Source organism: Panthera onca, chromosome B1 (assembly GCF_046562875.1).
Source record: "Panthera onca isolate mPanOnc1 chromosome B1, mPanOnc1 haplotype 2, whole genome shotgun sequence".
Lineage (NCBI taxonomy): Eukaryota > Metazoa > Chordata > Mammalia > Carnivora > Felidae > Panthera > Panthera onca.
The window spans coordinates 95,528,013-95,544,790 of record NC_138342.1 but is presented as its reverse complement, the minus strand read 5'-3'; the positions used below and the strand labels follow the sequence as shown (position 1 = coordinate 95,544,790).

Genomic DNA, 16,778 nt, shown 5'->3' with positions numbered 1-16,778 from the left:
CGCGAAGGGACTGGGTTAGAGTCGCTAGAGGGAGGTGTGGGACCGGCGAGGAGGGGGCTTCGCGAGGGAGGGGGTGCTGGCAGGCGGAGGGAGTGGCGGGAGGAGGAAAGAGGCGGAGGCCTGGGGACGGCGGACTAGTCTTCGCCCCATCCGAGCGCTCTTTCTCTCGCCGCGCAGTCTCCAAGCGGCGCGGGCTCTTGGGGGAGCGCCAGGCAGCCGAGGTGCCCGCGGGAGGCAGGCGGGTCCCGGGCGCGCACGCTCGGCCGAGCCCCGGCGCGCCCCGCGCCCGCGCCTGCTGACAGCTGCAGCTGGGCTCGAGCTGTCCGCTCTCGGCTCCGCGGCCTCCGCCCCCTCGGGTTCCCTCCCCTCTGCCCCTACCCCTCCAGCCCCGGTGTGGCTAGTTTCGCAACTGCTTTCGCCCCGTGCCCGGCTGTTTTCCGTTTCCCGACCCCCTCTTCTTGAGTACTTTGCCCCCAGCATTTGGGGAGAGGGGCTGGAAAGGGGGCGGGTGGAGCGTCCAGAGGAGAAGGAAGCGAGGGCCGGAGGAGGAGAAAGAGAATCTGCGGACCGTGGGGAGGAGACCCCACGCCACCCTTTCTGGTCATCTTCCCTCCCGCCCCGCCCCTGCGCACACTCCCTCCCGGGTGAGCTACTTTCGGACGAGGAAAGTGAGGGCGGCCCTGGGTGACAGCGCCGCGGGGCCAGTCCTGGGGAAGCCGCGCGTCTGTTCGAGTCTTGTCCGCCGCGCTCCCAGCCAGGGGCATAGCCCGGACCGAGGATGGCTTCGACTACAACCTGCACCAGGTTCACGGACGAGTATCAGCTTTTCGAGGAGCTCGGAAAGTAAGCGCCTTGGCCCGCATCTGCACGTCCCCTTTCCAGAAGAGGGCGGGTCGCGTTGCCCCCGACCCACCGGCCTCCCGCGTGGGGCGAGGGAGTTTGGGAGACCAGAGGAGAGGGAGGAGGGCCCGCGGTGTGGCAGCTCTGAGGAAGGTGCTGCCTTAGCGAGAGGAGGGGACAGAGACGGAAAAAGACCCTCCACCCCGGCTGTGGCACATTCCGATAATCCTTAGCCCACCTTCACCCGTTCCCCCACCCTCTAGCCCTAGAGACTTAGTGGATTTACGATCCCTGCAGTTGTAGCTGTCATCCAGAGAAGTGTGCGAGCGTGTGTGTGTGTGTGTGTGTAGAGGAAACAAGAACCCATGTAAAATGCAACATAGATCATGTTTTCTGTAAATAGAGATGCCTCCTGGTTAGCCGGCGTGCGGCCGTACGACCCTCGTACGGATGAGAACTCGCTGCCACAGACGGTGCCATATTTATTGATGCTGAAAGTTCAACTTGGCGTAGAGTCTATTTTGCATCCAGTAGTTGTTCTGTCCAGGAAAAGGGCCACTGAAAAGAACTCGACCCCTTGCCCCATGTCCACTCTTATTCTTTGCACTAGGTTATTCGCTCATCATCATCATCCTTCCAATGATTTACGTGTACATCTTCGCATTCTCTGGGAGGATTTATTTATACAGGCAACGGAAAAGACCTGGAGACCGAGAGAAAGCTTCCCAAGGGTAGCCTAGTGTTGTATAAAAGGACCTCCTACACCCAACTGGCAGAACTGCTCGGAGAATTTAAGGAAGGGGACCTGAGACCTCCTGAGGACCTCTGTGCTTAGGGACTTAGGGGCTGAACCGTGAATGTTGATTTATGTAGCATCCAACCCAAACCCAGTTCTTCTATCGCTAGTTTCGACTATTACTTATGAAAGGGGTGCGTTTATATGTATGTTGTTGTTTTATGCAGTTGAATTCAAGGGAATGTAATTATATTTTAAATGTAATGAAAATTATATCCTTATATATTTATACGCTGTCTGTTGTTAAAACATGGAGAATATGTCGGAAGAGCAGCTTAATTCAAATCTCTCCCTTCCCCCAGCTCAAAACAGGGCACAGAGAAATCACCATATCAGGATTTGTTAAACCACACAAATGTTCCCAACACTTATATTTTAATGAAAACAATCGCCATATTTACTTAGTTGGAGCCACATTAATTTTTTTTAACAAAATAAATAGATTTTTACTGCTCTTCCTCAGCCATGCTCTTTGCAGGTTTTTTTTTTTTTTTTTCCTCTCAGCATTTGGTGCTGTGTGAGTGTGAATTGTAAAATGTTTTCAAATTTCATGTGCAAACAAGAGCGGTCATTATTGGCAATTCCTTTCATTTTGTTGATTAATAATGTGTGCTCCCTGTTAAATAAAATTTACTTTTATTCTTCAACATTACGGAAGGTTTAGGTTTCCAGGAAGAATCGTTCATTTTGTGGATATTACTGTAGCGCACTGATGTTTGACGGTTCATTAAATGCAACAAAAATGCTCAGATTGCTGTAATTTTTTAGTAGAATATCATAGCTGATTATATTGATGACATGCTAATTATTGGTTTTCAGGGGGGCTTTCTCAGTGGTGAGAAGATGTATGAAAATCCCTACTGGACAAGAATATGCTGCCAAAATTATCAACACCAAAAAGCTTTCTGCTAGGGGTGGGTATTATCAACCACATATACAGTATATGTTAATTTTGTATTTGTCATGTTGATTGTTGGTTCTGTTGTATGTAGATATATACTTACAATTGAACTGTAGACCTACGGTATCCTATTACATTCTGAGATTATTTCCTTCCTGAATGCCTTGGTATGTATAGTTTAAAAATAAACACACAGAATTTTAATAACAATTATTAAGTAATTATATCTGTCTTATGAGCACTAGCATAAGTAACTGCATTTTAAAGAAAAGACGTGTCACAAAGTGCATTTTGCCTTTAGCTGTGCTATGAAATAACTTTCAGAAATACCCAGGAATGGAAAAGTGTAAGTCTCACAACTGTCATTATTCTCTTTTTTGCTTTTGAGAGGAAAAATAGGTCATAGCTCAGTTGAATCATATTTCATTTGTAGTTACACTTGAACTTAATTCATCAAGGTATATTTAACAGTAATAGCTTTGGGAGGAAAAATTTATCATTGCTATATTCTAGGAAGTTCAGCTTGATTTTGAGGTTTCTGTGTGCAGTCCAGATCTTTACTGGGTCTTCCGCATTAAGGCTTCTCACAGACTCATGTGATGTATTTTACACATGCTCTATAGCCACAGAGATCATTCCTATCATAAAATAGCTGTTGACATAGGAAAAAAAAAACTGAAAGGAGCTCACTGCATTCTTTCTGTTTTGTTGAACTTATGCAAAAGTACTTACACTGAAATGTTAGGCATTCTAATTATTGTGGACACGTGTCTAAGGTATTTCCATGGGAATTTACGATGTAATGAAATTTAAATGAAATTAAAATGAACAAAATGCCACAGTATAAGCCCATTTCAGTGACCTGGTTTATTTTAAGTAATGAGGGAAGAAATTCTATTAGGGTTAGTTTGCCCCATTTAATTTGTCTTCTAAAAAGTGCTGCTCTCTAGTATCCTGGTGTCATTTTTGGTCTCTGCCATACTTTTTTTTTTTCCCTCATTTGTTGCAACTTCTACTTTAGGTTTAGATTGGCATTTCAGTTTATTCATTAAAATGAGGTTTTGTTGTGATTTTCTTCATCCGATTTTAACAGCACTCTGAGGAAGATCTATGTGCTAAAGTAACCAGTGCCATAGCTTCACAGCTTGAGAACTAATGAGAAGCACGTTAAGCTCCATCATGTTCCCCTTTCCCTCTTCTCTCCCCAGGAAGGTTTCTAACAGTCAAAAGGAGTTACCAAACTGTAAATGACATTTTAGTTTTTAAAAAGAAAAAATGAAAATTCTCTCAATGTTTTCTTCCTGTGTGCTAGATACTTTTGGCAAAAGTAGGAGTATCAGTTCTTCTGGAGGCATGACGACACCTATCCCAAATCTTTCAGTGGCTTTGAATTTTCTCTCAAAACAAATCAGTGTTGTGCTTCACTTCTCCTTGATTTCCTTAATTAGAGTCCTCCCTCTTCATCTACCATAATTTATACTCCCTGAATCAGAATGGCAAATACATGTGTTTCTGCTCCCATTATTTTTCCATTCTTCTGCCTCCACTCTATGGAAGATAAGTCTTCTCTAGCCTGATGGGATTCCTTCTTCCTGCCAGTGTTCCTTACCTGCTCCTACTGTGCTGTAAAGAACAACCTACACCCAAAGCCACCTTGCCCTGTCTGGATTTAATTATTCCAGTTACGTTTAGGAAAAGTAGTTAAAGTGAAGTACTAGAAGACCTGCTTCTTCTCCCTCTCCAATTTCCTTTCTTAACCTGCTTCATGTCAATCCACTGAGGAGTGAGGTGGGAAAGAAGAGGCTTTGGAATTAAATGCTCTGGGTTTACATTCTGATTCGCCTACCTATTGGATGTGTAATCTTGGGTGATTTACATATTTTCAATGAGCTTTCATTTTCTTATCTGTAAATGGGTAATAGTGTAACCCTTTTATAGGGTTTGTGAGGAGTGAATTAATATAGTATAGAACAGTGTCTGCTACATAATATGTATTCAATGAATATTAGCTGCTATTATTATTTCTTGGGTTGCTGAAACAATCAGATGTGATTACTTACATGAAAGAATGAAAATTATAAATCCAGTGACAGTCATGACTTAGCTGTGAGTAACCAGTTTGAATCTTGGCTTTACTATTTAGTGTGTAATGTGGTTCAGTTATTTACCTTTTCTTCATCACAGGTTCTTCACTAATAAAATGGGGGAAAAGTACTCATAGTGTCTCATGGGTTGTTTTGAGGATTCAGTGAATTTTATGAGAACCTCTTCTTCATTGCAAAGTGCTGAGTCAATTTTACCTATTACTGCTCACCTGTAAAATATTATAGTACTTCAAATTTTTCAATTTATTTTATAACCATAACAATTAGAGCTGCTTATAGCATATTTATACTTTTGAATGTGTGCATTTGTTTAAGCTGTACCCACAGTAAGTTGTAAATACTTAAGAAAGTGCTCTCATTATTTTAAATAAAACATTTCACAGCATGGAGGACCTAGGAGGAGCTCAGTACAGAGTGACTAGGATCACATATGGCTATTAAATGGTTTGTAAAGGAGTTACATACTTAGTTTAATTCCTAAGAACAAGCAAGTACTAGATGTAAAGTAATCTTTTATAAAATAGTGTATTAAGATATCAAGAGCATATACTTTGAAATATGAACTCTCTTTTAAAAAACACTCCCTTTCAGAATAATAATCCTGAAAATTACAGAAAAATTTAAAAATAGTATATTTAAGGGAAATTAGAATGATATCTAAATTAGCATACAGTTTTTCCCTTAATGTATTGATTTTTTTTTTCTTTTGGCTATGCATGGCAGTTTTTTTGGAGCATATAATTTTTTGTATAAATTTTTGTTTGTATTATTTAAAATGCCATGCCTTTGTAAATCCAAGCTTTAAGCCTGTTTGTTTTAAAGACCAGGAAGGCCCTCCAACTCAAATAATGTTCTTCAAATGTAACATTACAACTGGAAAAGAAAGACCATTGTCAATACATTTAAGACCATGAGGGATTGCCAAAAATTTGGCTATATTCCTGCACAAATTTACACATCCAACTCTACTATCACCCAGGCATTTTTCTGTGCCTAGATGTTAATGGATTTCCAGCAGACAGTTTCAGTTGCATTTCCTCTCAGCTGTTAGTCACACAAACCATATTTGGGAGACTCAGAGTCTGTTGAAGAATTTCTTTCCTTTTGCGTTAACACGTGCATGCACAGAGCATTCATCATATGATACTGATTAGATAGATTAAGTACATTGATATATAATTTGGCTTGCTTTAAAAATAGTGTAAGAAAGTTTCAGACATCTTCTGTTTTATATGCAATTTTTGTCTCAAAAAGTTTTTTTTTTGTCAGCTAGGAATAGAAAGCACAGCTTACTTAGTAAATGGTAGATAGTGATTGTAGAATTTTATCTCCTATTTTTACCATGGGCAGTAGAAATTCTATCATTTTGGTCCCAGACAATTAGGTTTGTACTTAACAAATCCTAATTTGCCATGCTATTTTGATACTTTGTTGATTTTGACCTGGTTATAACTGTAAGGTATTGACAGGTTATGCAAAGTCCAGGAAGGGGTGTGATTGCAGTTCAGAATCCAGTAGACTGATGGTTCTGATGGCAGATGTCTTTAGAAATAGTATTTGTGATTGATTTCACATTTTAAAGACTCCCTGTGGTAAAATATTTTTTATGATAGTAATAACTTCTTAATGTTCATTTTCCAATGTAATTGTTGATCATTAGAAACCACTTTTTATTACGTAGGGTCTGATGAGCCACAAGTCATTATTTTTATAAAATGCAAATTATAGTAGAAGCTTGAAATAGTATGTGCTATTACAAGTATATTTTAGCTCTACTCTCGTGATAAAGTTAAAAAGGGATTTCATTTTATATTTCTGCAATACTTCACAGATGTAATACAGTTAAATTATTTGGTATTCTTTGATTTTACTAGTTTTGTTAATTCCCAAATTGATGATCTTAGCAGAATATGAATCAGGACTTTATAAAAACTACTTAAACCATGTACACCAAATTAGGTCTCAGCTATGAAATCTGAATATTGCATGCATGTCCTAAGTAGTTTTTTTTTTATGGTATAATAGAGATGTCAGCAGTTAACTTTTGCTACTTTTTTTTTCTTTTTTGGCATCCAGGCAGTCAAGAAATTAGCGCAATTTTTCAGCTTTGTGGTTACTTGTGTTAAGTTGGAAGCAGAAATGAGATGATATAGATGGATTGTTCTGATTATACATTATTGATTTTGCAATTTGGAACTAATTGGGCTAATTAACATTTTTTGAAAGTTTCTTGGTTTGAGCAATGTTTTAAGAAAAAATTAGTAAAATATTTTTATTTTTGTATGTGGAATTTCTACAGCTCTTTAATTATTGGGCCCCAGAGTAGTCCTTTCATTATGTTTAGTTGTATTTGCATTTTTACATAGGTTTTGATATTAGATATCTATTTTCCTCTTTTAGTGAATGAGAATATTATTGATGTTCAAACTGGTTAGGAGATAAAAATGCATATCTACATTTCCAGAAAATAATAAAAATCCTTTCTGTATTCCAACATGGTTATAATATGCAAACTTAATATAAAGAACATGGTTGTCAGGCATCTGACTGTGGTATAACTAGTGTCAACCTCTACCTGACAGATTATGCAATAGGAATTGAACACCTGGAGAATCTTTATTGTTATACGACGAGATTAATACTTTCATTTCCCTTGAAATATTGAATCAGTTTGGTGTAAAAATTAAAATTTAGTAGTAAATTTTTTATGGGCCTTTTAAAGTTAATAATCATGAATTGCTAGAAGGCACATACTAGGATTTTCTTGGGCATTTAAGCTCATTGTTGACTAGAATTTTATTTAATTAAAATAATTTTTTTTCTTGGGCTGATACCAAGGCAGACCAACTCCTACTGTCTCTTAGGCTGAATTGATACATTTTTTTTTTTAAACATCTGCCCCTCCACATTTGTTAGGGTATGGTGTGCACAGTATTTTTTATTATTGACAGTTAAGGATTGTTCAGTGAATTGTACTGCCGTACATTAGGTGTAAGCTTGCAATACTTTTACTCTAAAATATAATACCTTTGTAGTAATTTGCTTTTATACTACTTTATAGATTACTAAGAACATTCACTTATGTGGCCTTATTTTATATATTTTTTATTTAATAAATATTGCATAAGTATAGTGGGCAGAGTGTTAGGAAAAGTAAGGCTATCTACACAAATAGACATAGAAGACATAAATGGTATAAGTCTAGCTTGCATAAAGTGCTGTTGATTTTCAAAGGAAGGAAAGGTTATTTCTGCCTGGAGAGATGAAGGAAGGCTTTTATATAATATGGATTTAAATAAATTTTAAGTACCACAAATCTAAAACCATTTGGAGAGATTATTCAAAAGAGTTTAAATATCTGATTATAATTAAAATATTATTTTACTCAGATGGTAAATTTGTTGCAACTATCAGGATAAAGTTACTTTTAGAATAAAATAGTTTTTATTAAAAAATTAAAAAAGGAAACTTTTTTAGATACCAAAATTCCTGATCCAGTTAAGGGAGATAGATCATTACTTCTTAAGGTGAGTTCGTAGACCTTTCATCTACTGTAAACTCTTTCTCTAGTATAGGGAAACTGTCAGGTTTGGAGGAGAGAGAGAGAGAGAGAGTAGGGAGAGGACAGCTTTGCTTGTTGTTTGTTTGGTTTTGATTTTAAATATCTGAACTGTCCTTGTAATCATACACAGTCACAGAACAAAATCATAATTGATTTTTTAGTTAGGCGAACCCCTTTGCTGGTACTATGGTCTCCTTTTAACTTTTTAGAACTTTATTACTACCCAAATCAATAATAATAATAAAATAATAGGAATGGTAATAGCTATTATTTTAAGAGAACCTTCTAAGTGACAGATATATACTTACAAGATATTTTGTTTTACTTAGTTTATTGTTATTATTATTATTCAATTTTTAAATAGAGGAAACTGAGGCTGTAAGTTACTAAAAGCCTCAGTATTAGTCAGTAGTGGAGTCAGAATTTCAAACCATTTTCTTTGGCTCTAAAGCCTGGCTCTTTCCACTACCACATCCCATTGATTGCTGTTACAAAGAACTTCTCTTAACCTCTCTGAACTTATTGGTACGTGCTTGACTGATCTCCCCACTAAACTTCAGGGTCTTTCATAAAAAGGACTATGTCTTCTACAGCTTTAGGTCCTCAGTGCAGTGTATAGAATTGAGTATTTGTTTGCGAAAATATATTTAGAGTTCCGCCTTGTGAGAGAAGATAGTATTTTAATTGCTGCAGTAACAAAATCAAACTAAAGTTTGATAGTCCTCTGTGCTCTTTCCTGGAAAGAAAACAGTGAGGTGAAGAATCAGTGGGAAAATGATTACAGAAGAATGACATGTTTTGGTAAATTTAATTCATTAACTTACTGCAAATATCTCAAAACACACTAAGTTCCTAGGACTACTTCTTCTAAATGATTCACTTGTTGCTGAAAAGAAAAACTTAGCCCTTAACCAAAGCCCAGAGGAACCTACTCAGAAAGGCATTTTATTTCTCAGGCTCCTCTTGTTTGTGAAGCATGGAGGACAGATGTTTGTTGTTTTATTGTTTCTTCTTGGACAACACTACGTGCCAAATGCATACTAACATGTGGCAAGTGAAAGAAAAACCTAAAACTATTAAGTTTTATAAATATTTTATAAAATTTATAAAACTTGGCTGTTTTATGTTTGTTGGAAAAATAACTTAGGTGCAGCAAGTCATATAAAGATACACAGATAATATTGTGTAATATTTATGTACACTTAATTGTTTTACCTAAGGTTATTTTCTCTTTAAATTACATGGGGATTGGAAACTTTTTATTACCTAACATCTTAAGTATGAAATTATATTTTATAAATCATAAAACAGTAAGCATCCAATAAACCTCCACTCAATAACTAGAGCATTCCCTCTACTTTTGAAGCTACCTGTGTGTTCCTTGCTGATCCTCATCTCTTGCCTTGCTCTGAGAGTTAATCACTGTCTCTTACTTTTTAATTTTTTTAAGTTTATTTTTTTGAGAAATAGAGGATCTCAAGCAGAGCCCTACGTAGGGCTTGAACCCATGAACTGTGAGATCATGACCTGAGCAGAAATCGAGTCGGACACTTAACTGACTGGGCCACCAGGTGCCCCAATCTCTCACATTTTTAAAAGAGAAATCTCTTTTTATTTCCCCATGCCCTGGGACTTGTTAATTAACTGGTTGATTTCAGTTGGCCAATCAGTTACCAATGGAAAATCTATGCCCTCTTTATCAAGGTATATTTACATATGTATAACAATATATGTATTGTACATGTATAAATCTAAAATTTGTGGAATAAACTCATATTAGTATATAATTTTACCCTATCCCTTAAGGCTAGGGAAGGCTTAAATTATATGGAATTTTTTTAGTAATAGGAAATTATTTTATTCCTACGTCTTTTTGAAGCATTTTCATTAATGATGATGTACACACATTGAAATAAAGCAGGAGTAAGTTACATAAAACTACCTTATTAAAGGTAAGTATAGTACTTGAGAATTAGATTTCTCTTTTATCTTCTAGAGAAGTTGTAGAGGTCAGATATGCCATATCACGGCATTAGTGTTCAAATTAAAATTTTTATTTTGGTGAAGAAATATTTAGGTGATATTTGGAGTCTGTGTTCTGATAACTTGGATTTCTGCCGAAGTGTATTCAATAGTAGTCCAGGTCCAATTCTGCTTGTCCCTGGTGGACTCAGTGATTTCCCCCTTCTATGAATGGTGCCTTACTTTTCCTGGACTTTCAAGCACGCTTGATTATCTTTCTTCTCCTTAACCCATCTCAACACTTTCCATCTCTTCCTTTTTCACCATTTTAACTTGAGCTCTTTTTTTCTTAACTCTTTTAAACAGCTTCCTAAACAGATTTTCCAGCTAATGGTTGCCATGTTTTTTATTCATTTATAAAGTTCATCGTTAGACCTTTTAGTACCCACTGTGCTGGACATCTTGATAAGTTGTAACAATACAGAGGTGAAAGATAAGAGATCTGCCCTGAAGTATTTTGTGATCCATTAGTGTGGATGATAGCCTGCTGAATACAGTTTAGTTTTTGAGTGTTGTAATAGAAGTATACACAAGGTTTTCATGTAGATAAGGGCTGGAAGAGGTTGTTATCACAGATTTATTGAAGAGATTAATGAGTGAAATTATGTTTTTGAATGGCAATTGAGCCTGGTACAGAAGGGAGAAATGGTTGCCCAGGAAAAGTAAGCAGCATGTTCAAAGGAAGGGAGAAAGTTCTGGCTCTACTCTCCAGATGGAATGAGTACACCTAGTGCTGTTGAAACCCTATCTCCTTTAAGACTCATTTCAGGTGCTTCTGCCTCCATGATGCCGTCTCTTAACTTACTCTCCACCCTTACTTTCCCTCTCTAGGCAGAAGCGATTCTTTTCCTCTTCCTCTGAATAGCTTTTTCATGTTTTTTAAGCAACTGATCACATTTCTCCTTTTGTGTTTTAGTTATATATGTTGTAGCTTTCAAACATCTTGTGAACATTTTTAAGCTTACCATTGAATCTGTGCCTGGCACAGTAATTGTAAATTACTTATAAATGTTGAAGATGCTTATAAATGTTTGTTGAATGAGGGGATAAATGAATGAGTGAGCAAATAGGATTCTGTCTCCAGAAGTAGATATATGTTTAACAAGGAGAGACCTTTGGCAGGTAAAGTAAGTGGAAGTTGAGCTAAAGCTTCATGTCAAATGGAATACACTATTGAAAATAATTTTTAATTCATAAATTATTTCATTAGTTTCTTGATGACAAATTATGCTTTGTTGGAAAGAGTTTTGTATAATTTTGTAAATTTTGGAGCAACTGTGTAAATTCTTGCTTTTTTTTTTTTTTTTTTTTTTTTTTTACCATGTAACATAAAGTGGCTCAATAAGAAGGGGTAACATTTTCATGGTCTGTATGTCCATTAGTACCACTTTAGTAATGCCAGACTCAGGCTATCATTAAATTAATGTTTTATTTATTTTTGAGAGAGAGAGAGAGACAGAGTATGAGCAGGGGAGCAGCAGAGAGGGAGGGAGACACAGAATCTGAAACAGGCTTCAGGCTCTGAGTTGTCAGCACAGAGCCTCACGCGGGGCTTGAACTCATAACTGCGAGATTATGACCTGAGCCGAAGTCGGACACCTAACCGAGCCAGCCAGGTACCTTATTATTAAATTATTTTAAATGTTTGGATTTTTAAGTTTGTATCCATTCTCATTCTCCGGAGGGACTTGCTTTTTGACTTATCTTTTAACTAAGCTCATTTTAAAGAGCATTTTGGTGATATATAGTTTTGGATTCACAAATCATGAATATTATTTGCTTATAGAGGTTACTTGACTTTTTAGGAAAGACAGAGGCCAGCTGTTAGAACTGCCATGCCTGTCAATTCAGAAACTTGGTAAAAGGAATGGAAAGTGTGCTTGTTTCAATATTGGAAATCCCTTAAAGAAAATATATGTTTTAAAGCACTTATTTCCTTATTTACTGGGGGTTTTACAATTCTACAACTTTATGGTGTATATGTATATATACACCACACACATATATGCACACACATATCTTAAGAAAATATGCTGTTTTCATAAAAACATTCAGAACATTTGTATGTAATCATGGTGGCAAAATATGTAATTTGTGAAATTAGTTCAGCTGAACGTTTTGACCATTTTGTAGAAACTTTATCCATGATGAATTTTTTAGTAAAGTAAGTTATATATGCTCTTACATTAAAGATCATATATATGTATATATACACACTGGGTATAGGGAGAATTGTATACTATGGACATATCTCTGAAACAAATTTTAATAATTCATTACCAGTTTGCATAAGACATTAACAGTTGTATCAAAATATATATTCTAATTATGCAATCTGGAAAAATACAGAAAAATAGAAGACAATATATTCATGGTTCAGTTTTCCCAGTCACTGCTGACATTTAAGTAGAATACTGGACTAAACTGTACAGTTTTGTGTCCTGCTTTTTTCCTTAATATTTAAAAATTTCCCTATGTTACTACAAATCCTTTGATTTCTTATAACAATTATACTTCACTGAGTAAAATATTAGTATACGTAGTATTGCTAGTTTTTTTTTTAAATTGCCTTTTGCTCTGCTGACATAACAGTAAACATTGTTTTGTAAAACTTTTTCATATTTCTGATTCTTAGGAAATCTTCACGGAGGAGAATTAGTGTGTTAGAAGATGTAATATTATCAAAAATTTTGATGCATTATTGCCAGATTGCATTCTGCATGTTTAACATATTCCCACCAGTGACGTTTAAGTGTGCTAGTGAAAGTGAATTTTGGGGAGCATTATTCTAAATTTCAATTTAATCATGTTGCAGATCACCTGCTAGGTGTGGATAAACAAAGATACAAAGGTAAGGTCCTTCTTCTCAAGGTGAAGTAGATGTGGAATCAAGTAAATTACCATACAGATAAATGACACTATTGAAGTGTTTACTCATTCTGAGGTGTAAGGACATAACTGTTGGGTTGGTAAAAGGTAAGGGAAGACTTCCTAGAGCAGTTAATATTGAACTGGGTTTTGAATAACCAGTTTTGAATTTAAAGATGGCTAGAAAAGATAATAAGTTAATAAGAAATTAAAAAAAATTAATGAGAAGCAAGTAAGTGTCAATAGAGAGCGAACTTGAAGGAAGATACATACTTTTCTAACCCTGAGTGATTGACTTACCATGTGTAAATTTTCATGAAAGGATGCAAAAAGTGATGAAAGAGATGGAAAGTTTTTTTTTGTTTTGTTTATTTTTGTTTTTGTTTTGTCAGTGAATCATTAAGTACAGCACAATCTGTTGGAAGGTATTAAATAAGGTGGTTGTGGATTTTACAGCTCTGAGTCATTAGGGATGAACAGCTGATAAGAGGAATACCAACCTCTAATCAATCTCACATTTTGTTTTATTTTGCTCTGGGGCAATACAAAAAAAAAAAAAAAAAATTAAGTGACTAAGTGGAAGATAAAGGAGAGGAGGATAATTACAGATTTTTTTTTAAATGAACCAATATTATAAAAGAGCCCTAGGGAATCCTGTTTCTGTTTATAAACCAGAAAAGCTAGATAGTCTCTGCATTTGCAATATTAGATTAATAACTGTTGCAAAAAATGTTTGTGGGTTTCTGTTTAAAACCAAAAGTAAGATGTCTAATATGCCCTGCCTGAATTCTCAGTGTCTGTAATAGTACCTGGCATTTTTCACAGATACTTATTGAATAAAATGAGTGAATGCTGGACTCCCAAACTCCATCATCTTATGATTAATGAATGTGCATTTAGGGACCCAGAAGTTTTAGGAGTAATATTTGTATACATTATTTCTTTTTCAACACAAAAAAAACAAAAAGCAAAAACCAAGGAAGCTCACAATTACACAGTGAGATTAATTCTGTCATATAATTAATATTTTTTTAATGTTTATTTATTTTTGAGAGTCCTAGAGAGACAGAGCGTGAGAGGTGGAGTGACAGATCGAACGAGAGGGGGACACAGAATCCAATCCGAAACAGGCTCCAGGCTCGGAGCTATCAGCACAGAGCCTGATGCAGGGCTCGAACCCACAAACTGTGAGATCATGACCTGAGCTGAGGTCAGACGCTTAACCAACTGAGCCATCCACATGCCCCTGTGATATAATGTATAATTTAGTACAGGCTGGTGTTTGGAAAATAGTCATTTATTCTCATCATTAAATAATGGGCAAATCTCTCATTCACTACTTAGAAGATAACTTCAGTTTAAATATTTAACCTCTTTAGCTAAGTTCAGCATTGCAATGTGTTTTCTCCAATTTTAAAAGAATCTTAGAGCTGTAAAAAAAAATTGTAAGATTTCCCCAATATATTAATATTAATGATTGTGTAAGTCAAAATTTAAACAGGGAAATATTGTTTTACCCTGTGCGCACATGTGTATGTGTGTGTGCATTTATAAGTAAGATTCATGGTAGAATGATTTTTTTTTGAACTTGGGGTAGGAGCTTTGTTGAGCAGAAAATCTATTGTGATTCAAGGTTGGTATATCATTAGAATGAAGGTTGGGAAAAATTCAAATTCCAGATTGCAAGCAGAAATTTCAGGGTCAAAGTCCACTCCTGCTCTCTTAATTGTATATCTGATTTCAGAACGTTTTTTCATTCTAGTAGAAATGGAGAGGGAAAAGATAAAACTGTCAAAGAGAACAGTTTGCCTCCTGTAAATAGACTTGAGACCTGCTTTTCTCTAATATGTGATTTGGAAATCATTCTCGGAAAAAATCCTTGCTTTGACTGCTTCCCATACATCTTTATGTTCAGGGAAAGGGAAAACAAAATTGTTATCCTTAAGTTGGATGGAAAGAAAAAATTATACTTCATATAATTCACAGAGAACCAATCACTGAATTACTTATAGCTCCATATCCCTCATTTAGTTCTGATAATCATAGCGTGATATTCTGCCAATGACATAATAAAGAGAGGGTCCTAAGGCATGAAGAGGGATGGCTAAAGGATCACTTAGTTTATCTTTTAAAATAGTAATGACTTTTAAAAACGGAGTTCATATTTGTTGAATTTTTGCAAACTTTTTAAGGTAGGAGACTTTAAGGTATATGTTTTGAATAATCCAAATGGAATAAATCCAAATTTAGAAACACCAGTATCAGAAATATTCTGTGAGCACTCACAAGGTCAGTTTTAAAAATAGCGCTTAGCTTTGAGAGGATAATTTCTCCCCACCCTGCATATAAATGTTTTATTCAGACCTTCAATAACAAGCTTTCAAAAAAAAAAAAAAAAAAAGAAAGAAAGAAAACAAGGGAGGGGAGTGTGAAATGAGCCTTTTGAGAAATCCTTGTATTTAGCATCTTTCATTCAAGGATCTTAAGATGTTCCCTAATGAGTCTCCTAGTACTTCTAGGATGTGGGATTCTTGTGCTCAGTGCTGTAAGGCCTGCCATCCCAGAGTCGCATGTTGCAGCTGCTTCCTAGTGCACATCACACTCCCTCCAGAACCAGGGAATCGAGGAGGCAGTGTTACCCAGCTGTAGGAGCATAGGGGCAGAGAGATTTAGGGAGTAAGGAGTTACCTGATTTGGAGTTTGGTTAGGTCTCTTGGCCAGTAGCCTTATTCCTACAACAATGCTGTATCTTAAAATTTTTTTTTAATGTTTATTTTTATTTTTGAGAGAGAGACAGAGTGCAAGTGGGGGGAGGGTTAGAGAGAGAGGGAGACACAGAATCTGAAGCCGGCTCCAGGCTCTGAGCTGTCAGCACAAAGCCCGACATGGGGACTCAAACTCACGAACTGTGAGGTCATGACCTGAGCTAAGTCTGGCGCTTAACCTATGACTGAGCCACCCAGGTGCCCCCCAAATGTTCTGTCTTTAAAACATTTGATATCCTGTTTTAGCCTCAAGAAAATAAACTCTACCTCATTTTTCATCTGTGCGATTGTGTACCTTTGGAAGTTTGACATTTAATAGTGAGGAATATGAGAGTTTATATGTACTATTATTGAGGGAAGAAAGCAAGGTTAGCATTTTCTTTAAAAGACAACAGAAGAGAACCATTTGTATTATTCTTGGGCAAAACGAGCTATAAGGGACATGGAAATAATGAAACATGGTCAGTTCCCACAAAGAACTTACAGCTTGATTTAGAGAATAGGAGACACACATAATTACAGAAGAGATAAAGATGAGTAGCAGAAGAATGTAGTATGATGATTCAGTGTACCTAAATGACATTTAGTTGTGGAAACAAGAAAAACAACATTGAGGAAGTAGAAATTAAGATGGATGGATGGAAGGAAGATTCTGAAACCATAACCTAATAAAAGATGAGGAGTGAGGATACAAGGATAACTGAGCTTTGAAGTTTAATGGGGAAAATTGTAACCTTCACGTAACAGATTAAGAAGTCGGAATCAGCTGAGTTTGATGAAGATGATGAACTGAGAAGTGTTTGATGTACAAGCAACATATTTCACATTGAGTACTGCATCTAAAAGACCATTGAAAATTGGGTATGATCCTTGAGAAAGGGCCCCAGGAAGCAGGGCAGTATAGGTTAAGAGCATCAGC

The 16,778-nt window shown here is 36.5% G+C and overlaps 1 protein-coding gene across 20 annotated transcripts in view; it reads left to right on the top strand.

The window, feature by feature from the left end:
- Positions 1–180: 180 nt before the first annotated feature.
- The window catches only part of CAMK2D (calcium/calmodulin dependent protein kinase II delta), a 313,697-nt gene continuing 297,099 nt past the window's right edge, over positions 181–16,778 (top strand). For 5 of the 20 annotated variants that reach the window (XM_060654336.3, XM_060654334.3, XM_078445804.2 and 2 more), the window contains exons 1-2: positions 186–843; positions 2,456–2,550. In XM_060654336.3, coding sequence (XP_060510319.1) covers positions 779–843; positions 2,456–2,550 — 160 coding nt within the window. In that variant the 5' untranslated portion in view covers positions 186–778. Of the gene's footprint in view, positions 844–2,455; positions 2,551–16,778 lie in introns of all 20 variants that reach the window. The other 15 variants (XM_060654332.3, XM_060654325.3, XM_060654330.3 and 12 more) reach the window with 9 other exon arrangements.